We start from the raw sequence: 20758 nt of genomic DNA on the forward strand, positions 1-20758 counted from the left end.
TTTATTAAACTTTGTCTAACTGGTAATCCCCTAAACAAAACCTAACTACTGCTGCTCCTGTGTGTATGAAGATGTAAACTGTAGCGTTAAACTTCCACTGTGACCGTTTTATGCTGCCAAATCCTCAGACAAGCTGTCCTCAACATGCAGGTGCAACCCCACTTTCCAGACTGAAGGGGCCTTTGTTAAACTTTTGCAGATACTTGGAGAGCTTGCATCTTAGATGCTTGGGTGAAGGAAGTGGCATCCCAGGGCTACAAACTGGAGCTGCTCTGCCATCTTATTGGTTGCCCAGCCCCAACCTCCCTGTGTGTGATTAACTGAACTCTATTAAACCCTCGCAAGCCTTCTGGATCAGTGTGTCATTGTCCCAGTTCCTGTGGCAGAACGTTTTTAGGATTTCTACTCCAACCTGGCTACTGTTCCCAAACCCAAAGAGGGTGTTCTTTATCTATGATCTTAAAACTTTGAATGTCCTCACTTTGGTCCAGAAGGTCTTCGTGGGTTCCACCAAATGTATCAATGCCACCCTTTACCGGGGAAGCTTTTTGTCTTCTGTAGACATCACAGATGCTTACCTTCATGTCCCCATCTTTTGAGCACATCAGTGATTCTTACGCTTTTCTGTAGGGCCCCAGCACTACGAATTTGTTGTCCTGCCCTTTTTGGCCTCTTATCTGCACACCGCATATTTGCCTTGCTGCACTCTCATGCCATCCCCATTGTGGGATACTTAGATGATCTCTTGTTGAGGAAACATATGGCACAGTAGGCTCTGCTAGACAAATGTTTTTGACTGTCCAGACCTTACAGCAATTTGGATCAATCCTGAATCTTCAGAAATCGTACCCAGAATTAGCTCATCTTTTGTAGTATCTGTATCTAGTCCTGGACACAGCTTAGGCCAAGGTGTTCATTTGACACAAGAAACGTTATACTCCCCAGTCTGATTCAGACTCTGCAATTCAGAAATGGTCTGACCTTCTGCTTTTGCATGCGTTTCCTAGGCCTGATGATGGCTACCTTTGAAATTCAGAGTACGTGTCTCTGAGAAAGTCCTTTTGGGTGAAACATGTTAGAGAGGAGGTTCCTAAGGTGGAGACTTCATGGTGATTGTTTCAATTAATCAGGATCCATGTGATGCTATCTGGGTGGGGAAAGTTTCCTTTGCTCAGTTGAGGCAGTTCCATTTGCCAGGTTTCACTCAGAATTCTGCAGCGCAACATTCTGTTGTCATAGGGCAAGTTGATCCTGTCTCTGGACAGCTGGATTTGTTTGTCACTGAAAACCAGATTATCTCTGGCTTGATGGATCAAGAATCAAGCTCTGGAGACCTTCCTTCCCACCATTTTTAAAGGATATCGACAGTGGATGCAGTCTATCTGGCTGGAGAAGATTCCCAGGTACCTGGTTATTGCAAGGGACTTTGTCATGGGAGGAGTCTCGTCTTCCAAACAACATCCTGGAACTTTGGCAGTCTCTCTGCAGTGTTGTGCCATCCTTTTGGAGGGTCTTCCAGACGACACCATGGTGGTGGCATACATAAATTATAACAGGGGAACCTGAAGTCCCACATTAGCAAGAGAGCACGGACTGGGCAGAACTTCAGGTTCCAGTCTTGTCAGTCATGTAAATTCAAGGCATAGACAGTTGGCAGGCAGATTTCCTCAGCTGCCAGTGCCTGGATTCAGGGCCGCCGATAAAGGGAGTACCTCCAGGCCTTCTGTAGGGGTCCAGTTCCTTCACTGTGATTGGGGGGCCTGGCCAGCCAGCAACTTTAAGCTTCATCATAATGCAGTAGCTACAGCTGGAACTTGACCTCCAGCGCTTGCGCATGCATTGTCGCTCACTACAGTCAGCTGTCACTTAAAAACACTGATTCTGTGTTTTATAAGTGACAGTGATCTTCTCCCAGCGGAAAACTCAACCCTCCCTTCTCTCCCTGCTTATACAGCGGAGGAGGAGGGGCATGCACAAAGCTCCAGCCTCGTGCCCGCAACATTTACGGCAGCCCGCGCCGGCAGCCTGACTTCTTACTGTAAGTTACTGTACACTGGGTAGAGGGAGCACTGTGTATTGGACAGGGAGGAGAGGAAAAATCTGGACGAAGAAGAGAAGGGTGCTCTGCACTGAGCATGGAGGAGAGAAGAGCTATGTACTTGTACACCTGCACCCTGTACGCTGATTGTAACGCACTCCTGAACCCTGTATATAGCGTAGTCCTCAACCCTGCATTCTGAACGTAACACACTCCTGAACTCTGCACGCTGTACATAGCACAATCCTGAACCCTGCACTCTGTATGTAGTGCACTCTAAATCCTGCACCTTGGATGTAGCACAGTCCTCAACCTTACACTCTGTATGTAACGCACTCCTGAACTCTGCACTCTGTACGTAGCACAATCCTGAACTCTGCACTCTGTACACTGCACATTCCTCAACCCTACACTCTGCACGTAGCGCTCTCATGAACTCTGTACACTCTGCACTCCTTAACCCTGCACTATGCATGTAGCACACCGCTAAATTTTGAAAATACACAGCTGAACTCTGCATTCTGTGTGTAGCACACACTGGGGGGGGTTATTGTTGATGGCCAGTGATGCGATGGGGGCGCGATACAGTTCCTGCCCCTATTCTCTGAGGGGAAAAAAAGCCCTGTAGCCTTAGGCCTCATTTACACCTGTATTTGTAACTGTCCCCTCCCTCTACTGCATACAAGACAAGGCTGCATTTTTTGTTCCGGGTTAGGGGAGGGGCCAGGGGTATGGGTGGGGGTTGAAGAGGGCCCCATAAGGTAGGCTGTATGGGGCCCCATGATTTCTTACAGTGGCCCTGCCTGGATTTGGACAATGGGCCTTTCACTCTGAGATATTACAGGTAGTTGACATTGTGATTGGACCCCCTGGCCTCCAGGATCAATTAGAAATGGGGTAGTTTTTTTGTCTCCAGGTACAGGGTAAGAGGAAGCAGTGAATGCTGTGGAGCTCTCTGGGAGCAGTACACCCCAATATGTGCCTTTCCTTCCCTAATTCTTCCTATTCTATTTCACAAGGATACATATTACTTTGGACTGGCCCAGGTAGATATGCCTACCTGGTAAGACTGCTTACAGATGCTCTGTGAGCACTGCCAGATCATCAGGATCTGCTGTCCCAAGGAATGATTTGCTATCCTGCTTGTGGTTGCTGGCTTTAATGACCTGGCTAATAGAGAGAAGTATCAGAATTGCACCACAGGATGAATGAAAAACCTGTTTTACTATTGCAGCTGCTATCTATATAATGCAAAACCATCATTAAATCAATCCAATATATTATACAGCGCTATCACCCATAGTGTATAAAGATCAACATAAATAAAAATCAAAATTAACATACAACTGTGACATATAAAGTGCAAGATAAATATTTAAAAAAACTATGCAGTGTCCTAAATCAGTCCAATGAACATCTTTCTTCTTCTAAAACCGTGTCCCATGCAACATTAATCTGTGATCTCCACAAACTGGGCAATAACGTCCCACTGTATAATCACTGAGTGTCTGCACTTGGCATGTGTGATGACGCAGCATCAAAAGCCCCACCATCACGCACGCCAAGTCCAGACTTGAGGTCCGAGAATGCATCGGGAGACGGATTGGTTATGGAAAAGCATGTGCAATTATAGTGTCATGTATGACACTGACTAATGTACAGTGCATCCAGAAAGTATTCACAGCGTTTAACTTTTGCCACATTTTGTTATGTTACAGCCTTATTCCAAAATGGATTAAATTAGTTTTTTTCCTCAACATTCTGCAAACAATACCCCATAATGACAACGTGAAATAAGTTTGGTTTGAAATCTTTGCAATTTATTAAAAAAACAAAAACACATTTACACAAGTATTCACAGCCTTTGTCATGACACTCAAAATTTCCAAACTTCTTCCATTTACGGATGATGGAAACCACTGTGCTCATTGGGACCTTCAATGCTGCAGAAATTTTTCTGTACCCTTCCCCAGATCTGTGCCTTGATACAGTCCTGTCTCAGAGGTCTACGGACAATTCCTTGGACTTCATGGCTTGGTTTGTGCTCTGACATGCACTGTTAACTGTGGGACCTTATATAGACAGGTTTATGCCTTTCCTAATCATGTCCAATCAACTGAATTTTCCACAGGTGGACTCCAAGTTGTGGAAACATCTCAAGGATGATCAGTGGGAACAGGATGCTCCCAAGCTCAATTTGGAGTGTCATGACAAAGGCTGTGAATACTTGTGTACATGTGTTTTTGTTTTTTTAATAAATTGCAAAGATTTCAAACCGAACTTCTTTCACGTTGTCATTATGGGGTATTGTTTGTAGAATGATGAGGAAAAAAACTAATTTAATCCATTTTAGAATAAGGCTGTAACATAACAAAATGTGGCAAAAGTGAAGTGCTGTGAATACTTTCTGGATGCACGGTGTTTGTTGTAAGCTGTTTTTTATACTGTATAATAAATGTCGGATAGTTTTACGCTATGAGAGCTCTTTTCTCCTCTGGGTCTGCCCTTCTCATTTCCTGCTATTGAATGAATACTGAGGAAGATCGCCTATGAATGCTTGGATGGGGTTTTCCCTATGCTGCATTGAAGGGTGCTTATGCTGTGTGTGTTTGGTTTTTTTTTTTTTTTTTTTTTTTAAGACATACCAGCCATAAATTCTGGTGAGTGTTTAGCAACTGCACTGGTGGAAGTTTTCTTACGGATGGTGGAGCCTGTGATTATATAGTGGGATTTTATTGTACATTTTGTGGTGATCAGATTTATGTTGTATGGGACACTGTTTTGGAAGAAGAAAGATGTTCACTAATGACATTGGATTGCTTTAGGACACTGCATAGTTTATTAATATTTGTCTTTATATGTCACAGTTGTATGGTAATTTTTGATTTTTATAGGTCTATTTGTATGCACTATGGGTGATGGGCTCGGTTTAATACATTGTATTTAATGACATAGCTATTAAATGCTAAAGTCCCTCAGAACCTGGGCTTCAGAGTCTAATTTCTGCAATCTAAAAAAAAACAAATTTTCTGTCTTTTGGACTTGGAAGGCCTACTTCACTCTGTGTGAAATTTGGGGCTTCCACCCCTGGAGCTGCTCAATGGGGCAAATTTTCTTTCTTGAAGCTGAATCTGGGCCAATGTTTGGCTTTCAGCACTGTGAAGGGTCAGGTTTCTGCTCTTGCTATTCTTTTTCAGAAGGTTTTGTCCTCTAACACCAAGCAAATTTCAGAGAAGAAATCTCGCTCTCTCTGGGCTTGTTTACACTAGAGGTTTGGGGGACCGTCAAACCCCACGGTTGAGTTGCGCTTTTAACACCCCTCCACTGTTATCCCTTTTAGCTCTGGACCCCTTCCTCCTGCCGAGTGCCTCCATAGCAAGCAGCCTGCTATGGGGGTACCTGAGCAGGCTTGCTCCTAAGCTACTGCTCTGTCTGTCTGTTCAAACACACAGCGCAGCTCACCCCTGGTCTCTCCTTATTGGCTCAGTGGCTGTAATTGACAGTAGGGGGAGCTAATAGCTCCTGCTGCTGTCTCAGCCAATGAGGTGGGGAGACCCCAGAGAGCTGCTACTCTCTTGCACATCGCTGGATGAAGATGGGGCGGTACTGAACCAGCAGGAGGCGGGACTTTTTTATACATATAAATATATTTAGATTTTCTGTTAATCTTATTTTATTGTTGCAGTCATCTGATTACAATTATCTGCAGAAATAAATATATATATAATATTACAATTTTTATTTTTTTAAAATTAATTTATATATCTTTTCAATTATTTTTAATCTTTTTTTTTTTTATTATTGTTTGCATTCATTTTGATATTTGTTTTTTCTATTTCTATTTGTTTTTGTTATCTGATTCTTATCTGCAGATATATATTTTATATACATTTTATTATTTTTATTGGTAATATTATCTGAATATTGGTATGTGCAGATTATTATATAGTTTTCATTTTATTATATACATAGTTATACATTTTTTATTTATTTTTGTTATAATTCAGTTATTGTTATCTGCAGCCTTGTACTGTCCGAGTCCTATCCACTGGGAGGGGAGACAGAGCTTGTCCAATCCGGGACACCTGAACAATATGATGCTTCCGCTGGCTGATCATAGAGGAGTACAAAGACTAGCACCACTCTCTGTCTCTATGATAAAGGGAACCGGAAGCGATGTGCATGTTTCACTTTCCTGGATGGAAATGGTGCCATTTTTAAAAATGGAAAGCATGCTTTTCATGGCAGAGAAGGGATCTGGGGTCTTATTGACCCCAGATCTCTCCATAAAGAATACCTATCACTGCCTATTGCTACCACAAGGGATGTTTACATTCCTTGTGACAGCAATAAAAGCAATTACAAAAAAAAAAATTATTTACGCAACAGTGTCAAAATAAATAAATCAATAAATAAAAGTTAAAGCACCACTGTCCCGCCACCATGCTTGCATGCAAAACTGAATGCATGCGTCAGTCCCGCATGCATGCAAGCAGTGGTTTGTCACACACACACACACACACACACACGTGAGGTACCACTGTGTACATCAGATCATGGGCAATAATTCTAGCACCAGACCTCCTGTATAAATCTAAAGTCACCTATGGATGGTAAAATTTATGCAATTTGTTGCCATTGCATGGGTGTGTGCAATATTAAAGAATTACATGTTTGGTATCTATGCACTTGGTATAACATCATCTTTTATATTTTACCAAAAAAATGGATTATATATTGTATTTTTTTTGCATTAAAATTCCAAAAAGTGTATTTACAGATAAAATTCTGTTTTAAAAAGTGCTATGCAAATACTGTGCAACATAAATAAAATTTGCAAAACCTACCAATTCTTTAAAGCTTCTACTTCAAAAAAAGTTTGGAAGTTCTAAGAAATTTTCTAGCAAAAAATAAGACATTAAAAGTTTAAGTCGCCATGCAGCCCTTGCATTTTTAAAAGCCCTAGACATTCCTAAAAGCACCTCTGTCTAAAAAATAAAAAAAATAAATAAATCAATAATAAATCTTCCATTCTGGGAATTTTTTTTTTTTCCGTTTTATCAGGACACGTAGATTGGACTTTGATTACGTCCTTTGGACAAGTAGTTTAAAAAATAAATAAATAAATAAAAAAAAATAATAAAAAAAAAAATATATATATATATATATATATATATATATATATATATATATATATATATATATATATACACCTAAACTATAAATTTAGGTTCACATTAAGAAAGAAGGAATAATTCCACTGGTATTTTTTTCCCATAGTATTCTATCTGCAATATGGAGATTTTAATTGGAACAGAATAATTTAAATTTGATAACGGTAATACAAATCAAAAGACCTGGACTCTTTGGGGACATAATGTGAAAATAATTAGAGATAGGAATGCAAGTATGATATTCAACTTGCTAACATCCAAACAGACCCAAACATAAATTTAATTTCATAATCATGGTAACATTATTCAGTATGAATCCCCCAAAACCTCTTCTTCTGCTCTTGTATTTGTCTTCCTGCCTCTCCTGGAATCATGCACAGAGCTTGAGTTTGCAGTGTCCCCTTGTGTTGGTGGTCAGTTTTAGAAGAAACCCAAAACATTGGTGTTCGTTGGAAAGGAGCCCCCTTACCTTGGTGTTCAGTTTAGACATCATCTTACATTATTGGTCAGTGCAGTGTTCCCTTTCATGATAGTCAGTATAGCATACCCTCTTATATTGGTTGTCTGTGGTCATTGCTGGTCAGTGTAGTATTCTCTTTCATTGGTAGTCAGTATAGCATACCCTTTCATTGTTGTTCAGTGGTGGTCCCGGAGGACCTTTACATTGGTGATCAGTGTTGCAATACCCCCTTATATTGTCTATAATATAGCATTTTTATTGCTCTTTGTTTTTAGTAATGTATCTGCAAGGAAGCACTATATTTGCTTATTGTATTGGTGTTGTATTTCCTGCTTAGTAATACAGTCTATTAATTGTATTTACGGCTCCTCTTGTACTCTATCAGTGGATTTTTACAGACGTGTGTCAGTAGACCTCCGAAGAATAGAAATATGCTTTGTAGGTTGTTTCTTTTACTCTGTTTTCTCACAGGAGGCCTTCAGCAAGGATGCTGATTGCACTCTTTCCAGTAGATTGAGACTGTAGAATTCCGCCTATGAACATAAAGTCAAGAAATACATTACAGGAAACTTGATATGTGCTCACTGAAAAATACCCAATCTCTTTTGAAGTCATGTTTTTGATAAGGGGTTGTGTTGTATACGCAGCCTTTTTTTTTTTTTTTTTTTTAAGGAATAATTCTTTAAGACGGTAATTGATGCTCTGCAGAGCTCACAGTTTTTACACTGAATTTATTTACCTCTCTCTTTTGAGGAACCCAAATGAACCAGAAGGGAAAGATCGAGTGGAGAGCACCAGGTGAGAGAGCCAACATCACTGCTTCAGTGTTTATTAACCCCTCCAGCTTTCTTCCACCTCTCATCTCTAGTGTGTTCTGCTTCATGTTTTGTATCTATTGACTCAGTGTTAGTTTTTTTTTTTTTTTTTGGGGGGGGGGGGGGTTCTCTTTCACACTTAACAATCTCCCTGTAAGCTCTTTTCTATTTCCTTCTGGGGTTTTATGCCTCAACTTCTTCCACTGACTCTGGTGATCAGATCATGGCTGCTTTTTTTTTTTTTTTTTTTCCCCCTATAGCTTGTGAACAGCTACTTCTGTAGAGCATCTGTCTACTTCTTCAATGTTTGTGTGCAAGGCTGTTTTACATTTGAATACAATTGGTGTTATCCATGCAGAGATTTCAGTGGTGATTATACACTGCAACACTTGACTGGTGTTAAAGGAAATTAATGAATAGACACATTAAATACAGTTTGTAAATCTGTCTTAATTTTTCTATATGACTTGTACGTTTTCATTCTTCTTTTAAGCCATCCCAGAAACTAAAAAAAAAAATAAAAGCTTTCAGTTTTCCTTCAGTTTGAGACCATGTTTGTGTGTTAAGCGTTGAGGAAGTAGAAAGATAGCTTAGGAACTTTCCAGCTTTTATTTGGAGTCTTTGTAAATTTACACAAGATATTGACGTCACAGTAAGATCAAAAATTCGAGCCCAGGGGTGTTTTTCTGTCTGTCTTTGCTTTCAGGTGAGCAACAATAGAAAGAGATCATAGTTCGTAGCCATATTTAATATGATAAATCTTTTTTTCCTGACAAACACACATACCATAAAAAAAAATCCTCCATACAGAACAAACCACAACCAATAAATAATACCAAAATACCAAAATAAACCCAACATTACCTGTTGGACCCGACCCGGCCCAAGATAACATTACACACTCTAATCTATTCCATCCCTATGCTCCAATTAAAAATTATCCATACAACCTATCGCTCCAACACTCCCATCTTTTCATATTTTCACCATTTCAGTAACAAACTGGGTACTTGTAGTGGTTTCGCCCAAATAGTTTGTAAAAAAATTAAAACCATGCCATATTTAAAGTAGTGCCTTATTTGTGGTTTTGCTATTCATCACAGGGGAAGCATTGTGGAGGCAAGGACAGCTGTGATCTCTAGCTACAAGAATACCTTTTGAAGAACAGAACAGGAAGACCCCTTTAGAGTAGCGATTGTTTTATTGGCTCTGGGGTGGTGATAAAGTGAAATGAGCTGAAGGAGTGTAGAGCCATGGGCTTTGGGAAAAGCAAATATTTGCTTCCAATTACCATGCTAGGCTGTGAATTAGTATAGGTCTTCAGAAAACCCACTAACCATTTTCCCTGAATTGGCTGCTCCATTCTTCTTTTGTTTTCCATTACTTAGATTATCCCCTGCTTTGTTGTCAGGGGTAATATGGCCTAGTACAAGTCAAGGGTCATAGCTTCTATAATGCGTTTTACATTATTTTGCTGCAAAGAACTGTTCTTTTCAACAGCCTCAATATTGTAAATTAGTGTATACCGGACCAACTTTCCGGTACCATATCCTTCAATATGAAAAGAGAAATTGGTATGGGCATTGGAACTTTTCTGGTGCTATACCAGTTTAAGATTCACACAAAAAATTATTGACTTTTTCATTCCAGTATACAGTACATAGAAATTCTCCTAAAACACGAGTACGAAAACTCTTTTTTGGGCTCGTCTCAGTATTTAATAAACGATCAAATAGCTCCACATCAATCTAATTGCCCTATCAATTCCCGTTGGTCAGCCTTTCCTAATATTATACCTTAAACGAAACTTCCTTCACAATCCCTGAGGAAAGGTGTAGTTCAGCTTATTTCACAGTATTATAGAACTGCTCTCCTCAGTAACTGTGGATGATAGCTCAACAAATATCCTTTTTACAAAATAATATCAAGATCAGTAATGCAACTATCAGTCTCTCCCCTCACGCCAGGGTACTAGGTGTAATCCTGGACTCTGACCTGTCTTTTCGGTCCCTAATCTAATCGGTGTTGAAAGCTTGCAGACTTCACCTCAGTAACATCTCTAAAATTGGCCCCTTTTTAACTAAGGAAACCACCAAGCTACCCATTCACTCGCTTGATATCTCTCAGCATTACTATTGCAACTCCCTTCTCATTGGCCTACCTGACCATGGACTATCCACTCTTCAGTCTATCATGAATGCTGCTGCCAGACTCGTCTACCTTACCAACCACTTTGTCTACCACCACTCGCTGCCAATCCCTCCACTGGCTTCCGATTGTCCAGCGAATTAAATTCAAATACTATTAACAACATACAAAGCCTGCTTCACCAGTCTTGTCTCCAGATATCACCCAAGCCATCCTCTCTGCTCCTCCCAAGACCTCCTGCTCTCTAGCTGTCTTGTCTCTTACTCCCATGCTCACCTCAAGGACTTCTCCAGAGCCTTTCCCATCCTCTGGAACTCTTCCTCAATCTGTCTTGTCTCCTGCTCTGGCCACCTTTAGGCGACCCCTGGAAACTCATCTCTTCAAGAAAACCGATCACCCCTCACACAACTGAACTTTTAACTCTTCCATCAGCTTGTCCCCCACAGTTATTACATTTTGTACCTCTTGCCCCAACCTATTAGATTGTAAGCTGTTGTGAGCAGGGCCCTCTTAACCCTCTTGTAGTTTGTTTTTTAATTGTACTGTCTCCTTAGATTGTAAAGCACTGCGCAAACAGTTGGTGCTGTGTAAATCCTGTATATTAACCACTTCCAGTCCAGACACTTTTACCCCCTTCCTGTCCAGGCCAATTTTCAGCTTTCAGTGCTATCACACTTTGAATGACAATTACGCGGTCATGCAACACTGTAACCATATGAATGTTTTAGCATTTTTTTTAGACCGATAAAGCTTTATTTTGGTGGTATTTATTCACCGCTGGGATTTTTATTTTTTTTTGCTATGTAAATTAAAAAGTCCAAAAATTTTGAAAAGTGTTTTTCTTATACAATTTTGCGAACAAATAGTATTTCATCATAAATCTTAGCCAAAATTTATTCCGTTATATTTTTAGTAAAAAAACAATAACCTAAATTAGTTTATAACCAAAAATTATAATTTTTAAACATTTTTATTTTTACATTTTGTTTTTAATATTTTTTATTTTTTTTTACATAGTGTCACCCTAGCAGTACAGTGTCAGTACTTGTGGGAGGTGATGAAGATTTGTTTTTTGTTTTTTTATACTGATTGCTTTTACACCCAGAAAGGCTGTAAAGGCAATCATTTCTCCTTCTCTCTAGCTGCATTCTTGCAGCCATTGAGAACTACTGAGTGAGCTGTGGATTGGTCACAGCTTGTCACATGGTACAAGGCTGTTGTGAATAGCCTTTTACCATGTGACCTCTGTGATCAATCGCAGATTTCACACGTAGTAAGCAATGATGTCAGAAGTGACAGCTTGCTTACTACTCTACATGTGATCACTGATTGGCCAATCAGTGATCACATGATCGGGACCTCGTACAGAGGTCCCGTCCGATGATCGGTGTTCCACTGTGTCCGGAGGACACAGCGGGCACCGGATCGCGGTGCTGCGTGCTCCCAGGGAGCGCGCACAAGCAGGGTGCTGGGAGGCTGTTTATTAAACGGCCACCCGACCCTGCACTGCCACCATCCAGCCTTTTATATACAATGGCCGGACGGGAGGTGGTTAATAGTTTGACATCATTTTTTAATAAATATACTTGTATACATGACTGGCACAGTGCCATGAGCCCACCCTACACACCCTAGAGAGCCAGAAAGAATACTGCAAAGAGGCACCTTCAGATCTAGAAAAACAATATTTTCAAGTAGGCATTGAAGTCTCAAGAGATTTTGTCCCATCATAGAGGTGCATTTATGTACACCAATATAGTATATCAATGGCTTTCATATTGAAGGAGACTCTCATTAACAGATTAACTGGTTTAATGGCTGAATCCTATTATCTGTAGGTTGCACTATGGGGAATAAACCACCATCTCATCTTAGAGGTGATAGGGCAATAGGCAGGTGTAAAGGAATGTGTTCAATTGCTGAATATTTAGGCAACCACAAACATTTTTATACTCTTGTTTTATGAATCTCTACATGTATAATAAATGGAGAATTCAATGATTTTAAAATGGTTTTTTGTGCATCTCATTGAGGGTAGCACCTGAAAAGTCCTAGTGTATGTGGCCTTTCAATAGTGGATGAAACAAACCTATTATGATTTAACATATTTTTTTTTTAAGCTCCTTGTCTGCAACAGCCAAGTGATACCTAGGACAACCAGTATTTTTTTTTACAGAAAAGGAAGCAGAACTGTTTTGTACACCTTTTAAAACACTAGTATTTTGCCTTGACACATTTTGCATGCCACTGCCTCCCCTTCTCAGAAACTTAAGCCCAAGGATTTTTTTTTTTTTAAATTTCCCAGGATTCATCAGGTAATCATACCTTTCATCCTGAGAACACCTCAGGGAACCTGTTGTTCTGACCTGCAAGTATACAATTAAAAACTTAAAGGAAACCTTAATTAAGGAAAGGCAGACCTCTTTAGGTTTTTTCAAGTGTACTTTTACAGCCAAGCTACTTTATATTTGCTACATGTCCCCAATCACTTAGGATAATAGCTGTTCTCTCAAGCTTCTTCTATGTGCCTGATCTCCAAGTGTCCCCCAAGTGTGTCTGTCAGGTCTTCCCCCATCACACGATAAGAATATTGGATGTTTGATTTTTTTTTTTTTTTTTTTTTGGATGCACGCCTGTGACCCTTTTGCCATAGATTCACTATATTTTTTATACTGTACACATGGTGTGTGTAACTAAACAACTAAGGTGAACAGGTGAAAATAAAGTTGGATAATTTTTTAATTTTTTTTTTTTTGCAATATGAGCCCCGTACACATGATGAGATTATTGCACAAATGATCTTTTTTTTTTTTTTTTACACGCTAATCTCATATCAAAAATAAAGTTACGAAAATTCTTGTACAATAGAATACAACCTCGGTAGTCATGTAATGTATTGTGATCTATTCTTTCCTTTCCAAGCATGCGTGGTGTTGGTCTAATTTTTTATAGACGAATACTGTACTGATTAAGCGAAAATCGTTCATTCTGGTATCATACAAGAAATAATTTCGTGCTTATCCCTTCAGATAATTTTGCATGGACTGTCGTGATCATCTCTCGAAAGCTGTGTACTAACAAATAGATTATCGTACAATCACGCCAAAAGCAATGGGTTTTTTTTTTTTTTTTTTCGATTTTCTCATCGTGTGTAGTAGGCTTAAGTGTTATCTTCTGAAATTACACCTACTCAGACACTCCAAAACAGAGAATGAGGGGTGCAAACCATTCAGCGGCATCCAGTCTCAGACATCTGTCCCTAACTTCAGCTATCCACTCAAGTTATATAAGAACAGCAGTGGCTGCTGTCATTCTGCCATTAGTTTAAATCGGCTAAGCGGCCACTGCTGATCACATGACCAGGTCATGCTAGCAAAGTAACAGGTATGTATTTTTGCATTGTGAGGTAATAGGATGTAGGTTGTCTTGGCAGATTTCAGTTGACCTTAGCAATCACTGGTATTTACAGAGTACAGTACATTTTTAGGGAAAAATATTCATAAGAATGCTTTTCTGGAAGGTATAAATTAACTGTGTTCTAGTGTTTCCCTGTATGATAGCATATAGTATTGTAAGCACTGAAAGCGGAACACATTGAAAGTGCAAATTTTAATGCACAATGTATTGGGTTTTTTTTTCTTGCTGCATTAGCAAGGCAATTTACAATATAAAAAATAAATAGTTACTTTTCTTGTTGAATTCAAGGTAAACCTAGAGTGTTCTCTTTGAATGTTGACCTCAGTACAGCTGTTTGCAGCTATACAGCTGAGTCTACTTTGTATTATTGTGATTCACTAAGGGTGCTGCTTCCAACAGCATTTTGCTTGCCCTGTTTTAGTTTACATCTTCTGTTTGGAAGCATTGTTTCCATTCCCAGGTATTTTGGTGATGCCATCAGTTGGTAATGCAATTTTAAATTGACATTAAAGGATTAAAAAAAAACATGTCAAACTTGTGTGCTCTATGCAGTGGTTTGCAGAGAGCAGCCCTGATTCTCCTGTTCTCAGGTCCCCTGCCTCCTGCCAAGTGCCCCCAGAGCAAGCGGCTTGCTATGGGGGCACCTAAGCGCCCCTTTCTCTCTCCTAATTGGCTCACTAGCTGTGATTGACAGCAGTGGAAGCCAATAAGGATGGAGAGTCCATGGAAAGGTAAGGCTCTCGTGCACATCACTAGATCGCGATGGTGCTCAGGTAAGTTTTGTTTTTGTTTTTTTTTTTTTTTTTGGGGGGGGGGGGGGTTGCTGCACACACGTTTTTTACCACCGTCATGCATAGAATGCATGATGGTAAAAAAAACCTTGAGCCTTTACAACCGCTTTATGTAACACCATCTCTGTATCTTAAGATAATTTCCTTTGTTTATATGTTTTTGTATGTGATTGTGATGTGAAAACTACCAGGATTTGATTTACAGCACATACATCATTGTGTAACACAATATGTTCATTTCCTCAGGCCTACCCTGACAGTGGCAGAAAAGGAGAAAGAAGACCTGAGGGACTCCAAGCCACGTTCATTGCGCTTCACATGGAGTATGAAAACCACCAGCTCAATGGAACCCAATGAGATGATGAGTGAAATACGCAAAGTACTGGATGCCAACAACTGCCAACATGAACTACAAGAGAAGTACATGCTGCTTTGTATCCATGGTTCACCCGGGCATGACAACTATGTACAGTGGGAAATGGAGGTGTGCAAGCTTCCACGCCTCTCTCTAAACGGTGTGCGCTTCAAAAGAATCTCTGGCACTTCTATGGCATTTAAGAACATTGCCTCCAAAATTGCCAATGAACTCAAACTTTAACCAGGCTCCAGCTCTCAGACTGAAACTGCAAAACGAGACACCTACAGCCCCCTGCCATAGCTGGTCAGCACTCTTAGCCAAGTGGATGCAGGAAGTTCCATTTGTTTCTCCTTGCTGGCCTGTCCTGGAAGGACAAATCAGGCTTTGTGGTTGGGGGTTGGCAGGGTGCCCTGGGAATGACTACTGCTCCTTTTCATTGTAGGTTTTGAGGGTATTTTATTTGAAATAGGTTTATAATTTTTTTTTTATTTTAAAGATTGGGGATTGGGCTCAGATTATCTAATAGACTGATAAGAGGAAGGGTTGTAGAATGAGATTGTAGAGTGGTTTCCCTTCCTATTAATGTGTGTCAGCTCTATGATGCAGTTTTTCTGGTACAGTTTATAAAGCAGAAAAAGAGCTTGGAAAGGGTATATCCCTTTTTGTCTACAGATGAGTTCACATTGTACAGAAGGATTATAAAAATGTACAATGTCTTTGTACAGAAGAGATTTAAAAATCGTCATGACACTGAACTAATAGCTCAGGGTGCCCTTTAATACACAGGTACAGGTAAAGACATGCCCAGCATGGAGAAATATTGTGCAGGCAACTAGATTTGTATGGTGGAAACCCAGTGGGCTACCAATACATTTATTTACATGCTGTTTTTCCATTATTTATTTTCTTTGAAAGTTGGCAATAATCAGTTGCAACAGTTCATTTGGTGTTAGTTACATCATCAGTGGTACAAAGATGTGAACAACTGTTTAATTCTCCAAGCACACTTTGAGTTTCCTTTTATTTTCATTGGACCAGTCCAGAACCTCCTCCATGTTTCTCTCTACATATTAACAAATAGTAAATTGTTAATGTGACTTGCACATATTCCTCATAAGGAGGAGCATCCCAGGAGCCCACTATGATTTCCATCTACAAGTTCTGTGTTCACACTTTTTCTCCTTATTAAAAAGCATGAATACACACCACCATGACTATGTCACTGTATACAGAATGCACCCCTTTATTCTAGACACTTCTATGAAGATCAGAAATACTAGACATTGTTTGCCACACTCTCCATGTATATAATCTACATGTTTGCAGGTTTAAATCCGGGAAATTTATCAATTAAATTATAGGAGTATTGAAAGTGAAAGAGTGGAGGCAACTTTGTTGAGGAAATGTTTGTGGAATGTACAGTGAATACAGCATATCAGACTTTATCTACCCCTCAGTTGCGGTTGTGGGCTGTATCTGCTGTAAATATCAATCCAAAAAAATGTGTATGACTCCCACTTGCAGTTGAGGGGTGAAGCAAGTTTCCATGGCCCGACAGATGATCGCTTGCAAGCGTTATTGTTTATTTGATTTTATTATTTTCCTTTGTGTGAATGATTTCATTGCTGTTTGGAGAAAAAAAAAGAAACTAATTGCGGTTGACACTGACTGTTTTATTTTTCTAAAAAAAAAAAAAAAGTTTGTTCTGTATGTCATGGGTACATTTAATATATCCTAGAATACTCAGGAACAATGATTACAAAAAACAACAACTGAAGAGTGATTATAGATTGAGTTAAGCAAACCAACATCTTACTCAGATCATGGCAATCTTCAGAATTTAGACTACAAATTTTGCAAGTTTATGCCAACTTTATCTGTAACTTTCCCATGCTCTTCCATGCTGCTGTGCATGAGTTCCCATCCTATGCTGTGCCTTCTTATCCTTTTATAAAGCTGGTTACAAGGGGTGACCCAACTCTGATATAAAACATGGTAGAAGAACTGGAACGTCTCATCAGTGGGTTCTTGTGTTCTAATTGGACAGAAGAATGACTCTCAGCTAGTAAACACCTGAGCTGTGGCAATAACTTAATTCTCCCCTTTTGACAACGTTATTGATAGTGTAATGCAACACATCACAAACCAACAAGCACTTATTCTGGATGAGCTTCAGGTTACACTTACACAACTGCGTTGTGGTAATCTGCAGGTATATGTGCATTGTCATTTATTCTGAAGATTACCACAAGCCCAAATACATTTAAGAAAAAAAAAAAAAAAGCACTTGTTCTATAACGCACTACAACACACATATGTGAAGACTGTAGGGGTTGTGACATGCCTGACCTATTTGAGACCATTTAAAATCGATGCAACTAAATGCATACAAAGAGGTAATTGGATTCCACACATTTCTTAGGCTACACTGACAACAGCAATCAAGATCGTTGTGAATTGTAGTGGCAGGAATCCCCTGATTTCTGCTATGACTAGGTGCAGCCGCTGGCTCCATTCAGTATAATGACAGGTTGCTGGTGGTCGCAGGTATTTATAGCTGTCCACACAGCTAGCGATTACTTACCTCAGGTAATCGCTAGCTGTGCAGAGAGCCGTGAATAGCTGTGGCTGCTGGTGACCTGTCATTATAGTGACCTGGACCAGCAGCTGCACCTAGTTGTAGCAGAAATCAGGGGATTCCTGCCGATACAATTTGAAATGACCTTGATCACCACACTGATTTGTAGTCTTATGACTCTTGGGTGTAGTGTCAAAACATTGTTTTTTTTTTGGGGGGGGGGGGGGGGGGGGGTTTGTTTTACTTAAGTATCCTCAAAAAATCTCAGTTTTGGATTAGCTCTCAAATAAGTTGAGTCCTTCATGAAGAAATTCTCAACATTTATTTTGAAATTTTTTGGCCCTATATAAAACGTGTGTATACACACTTTATACTTAAAGGAGAAGTATAGCCAAAGCTATTGTAGTTATACTCCTCCTGGGAATTACAAGAGTGCTATTCATTCTGCACTCCTGTCACCCTGCTGTCTGCTGATGTCACTCAGCTGGTCCAGGCTTGAGAGAGATCCCATCTTCATAGTAGGAATCTACCCAGAAGCCTGGCCTGGCACCTGGCTCAGCCCCTCAGTAAGCCACTGAGAGCCTGAGCCAGCCGCTCCTGCCCCACCACAGCCCAGCTAGTCACCGCTCTTTGCTCAGAGCGTAGGGGGAGAACTGAGTGCTCAGTGGCGTTTGATAACTCAGTTCTCAGTGCAGAGCTGGCAGGGGACCATTGCAGTATCGAATCGATGCAGTATCAACCTAGGTAAGTATAGATCTTTTTTTTTTCTCAAAAGCCATACTTCTTTTAACAGAAGGAAATTGTGGATTTCCAAATATGTTTTCTTTAAAAATAAATAAATAAAAGGTTCACTTTCCAGTCTGGGCAATTTAACTAAGCATTCATTCATCTAAAAAAAATGTGTAAGCATTTAGTGGAAATTGCATGGCAAAACAACTGGGTTAACATGGAAACCTCCCACTTTCTGTTAAAATTTGCTACTTCCTAAATCCTAAGCCTCCCTATTGGTCAAGCAGGCAATTACAGGGTCCTTCCAAACTTCCTTTTGAGGTGTTTTGCTCTGTAGGCAACATCTGTTTATCCATTTTTTTTTTTTAATCTATTTTGTGCTATGGCTAAATTGCACAGGTTTGTATAAGGTTCAAGGTAACACACACACACAAAACAGCTGTATTTTTATTGGCAGATAGTTTCAATCAGGGGTCCTCAAACTTTTTAAAAATGTATTCTCTTTGGGGATAGACTGTGGCCAGTAGCAGTAGAAAATGCCTGTGTTGGTGGCTGATGGATGGATGGAGGAATAATGCACCAGTGTCAGTGAGAGAAATAGTATCTTGTTGGTGGAAGGCATGGGACCATCTCATCTGTGGCAGCAGAAAGAATGATGGTGCACTACCAGGGTCGGAGAAGGTCCTCCATGCAGGGCTTGATAAATAACAAGCAGGGACTTGTAGTTTGAGGACCACTGATTTAAATATTCAAAGTTTGTGATGGAAAAATTTTGCAAACCCTAACAATTAGCAACTGGTACAACTTCCTTCATTACCTCTAGTGCATTTTTTTAAAATTTTACATCTCTGTATACTAAACTATTTCAATACATCTGTGTTTTTTGCGATGTCTTGTTTGCCTGTGTCATACCACAGTATTTCAATAGAATTTAGGCCAGCACTCTGTAAATGTATTACTATGGCCTGAAGCTCACAGTATGTGTGCATATGTAAAATATAAAAACACACCATGCACGGTTTTCACTGTTGTTTGTACCAGACTGAGTGCATTGGTCAACACAGGGACAAGCCAAAAAAAAAAAAAAACACTTGTTTTGTATTATCACGGTTTATACCAATGTGCTGCAAAAAATGAGGCAAAAAGTAATGTAAGTTAATAAAAAAAAAAAAGTGCACTGTATGTAGACAACACACCAAAGCACACACAAAAATGGACAAAAGCATACACATATCTGCTGATGTGTGAACTTACCCTTAATGTTGGAAAAAGATACTTATCCATTGAGTTCATTCATGCTTATAAAGAAAAGAGAAAAAAAAAATGCAACCTGCTTTCAGATCTTCTATTTGATCCAAAAAAAGGAAAAACTGAGTGTGTATGTGTATATATACAATTTATATATAAAAGAGAGTGCTTTGCCCACAAATAAACATATGGTGTTGCAACAGGGCTGACCCAAAACTTCTTGAAGTATGTTTTGGACTTGCACAAGACCTTCGTCATACAAGAAATGTGTGTGAAAGTAACAAACTTTGTAATGTATAGCAACAGAAGCGACGTGAACAGCACATAATCGGCTCACTGAAACCAGCGTATTACAGAATTTGTACAGCCACTATTTCCATCAAACAGAAGACTCTGTACCATTCATAGTCATCTAAGTGACCAGACTACAGCTTTGTAAGATCTGACTTTACATTTTTAGAATTGTAGATAGTTTGCCTGCCTGAAATGTATACAATGTGTGCATATCAGGCAGATACTGTATATACAGTGTATATATATATATTGGCAAGAAAAAGTATGTAAACCCCTTGGAATTAACTGGTTTTCTGTAGTAATTTGCCATAAGATGTGAACTGATCCTCATCTAAGTTACAGCAATAGACAAACACAATGGGGTAGATGAACTGAAACTGGAGCACTCAGAACCTGGTGCAGCTGTGTATTGTAGCCAATCTCCTTCTAACTAGAGGCCTGTACATACCATAGGAAAATTGGAAGAACAATTTCATACAATGAACTATCTGCCAATTATCTGATCACTAGTATTGTGTTTTCAACAGCCCATTCTTTTTGGTTGAAAAAAAACTGAAGGTGCAGGCTAGAACATTTTTATCACAAGTGAGCACAATGACCAATTTTTATTTACTTTCGTATGATTACTGTACACAATCAAATAGAAAAAAATGTGCATGCTCAGAAGCATAGAACATCCCTACACTTCCTCTTCTAGTATGTAGCTAC

At 39.6% G+C, this 20758-nt stretch overlaps 1 protein-coding gene across 8 annotated transcripts in view; it reads left to right on the forward strand.

Annotated features, from left to right (window-relative positions):
- Nucleotides 1-16863, forward strand: part of MARK2 (microtubule affinity regulating kinase 2) — a 207644-nt gene extending 190781 nt beyond the window's left edge. For 6 of the 8 annotated variants that reach the window (XM_089652805.1, XM_089652803.1, XM_089652802.1 and 3 more), the window contains 2 exons: nucleotides 8426-8470; nucleotides 15090-16863. In XM_089652805.1, the coding sequence (XP_089508931.1) occupies nucleotides 8426-8470; nucleotides 15090-15441 (397 nt within the window). In that variant the 3' untranslated portion in view covers nucleotides 15442-16863. The remainder of the gene's footprint in view (nucleotides 1-8425; nucleotides 8471-15089) is intronic. The other 2 variants (XM_089652806.1, XM_089652807.1) reach the window with 1 other exon arrangement.
- Nucleotides 16864-20758: the final 3895 nt, after the last annotated feature.

Source organism: Staurois parvus, unplaced genomic scaffold, assembly GCF_062004578.1.
Source record: "Staurois parvus isolate SC_StPar_1 unplaced genomic scaffold, SC_StPar_1.0 ptg000694l, whole genome shotgun sequence".
NCBI lineage: Eukaryota > Metazoa > Chordata > Amphibia > Anura > Ranidae > Staurois > Staurois parvus.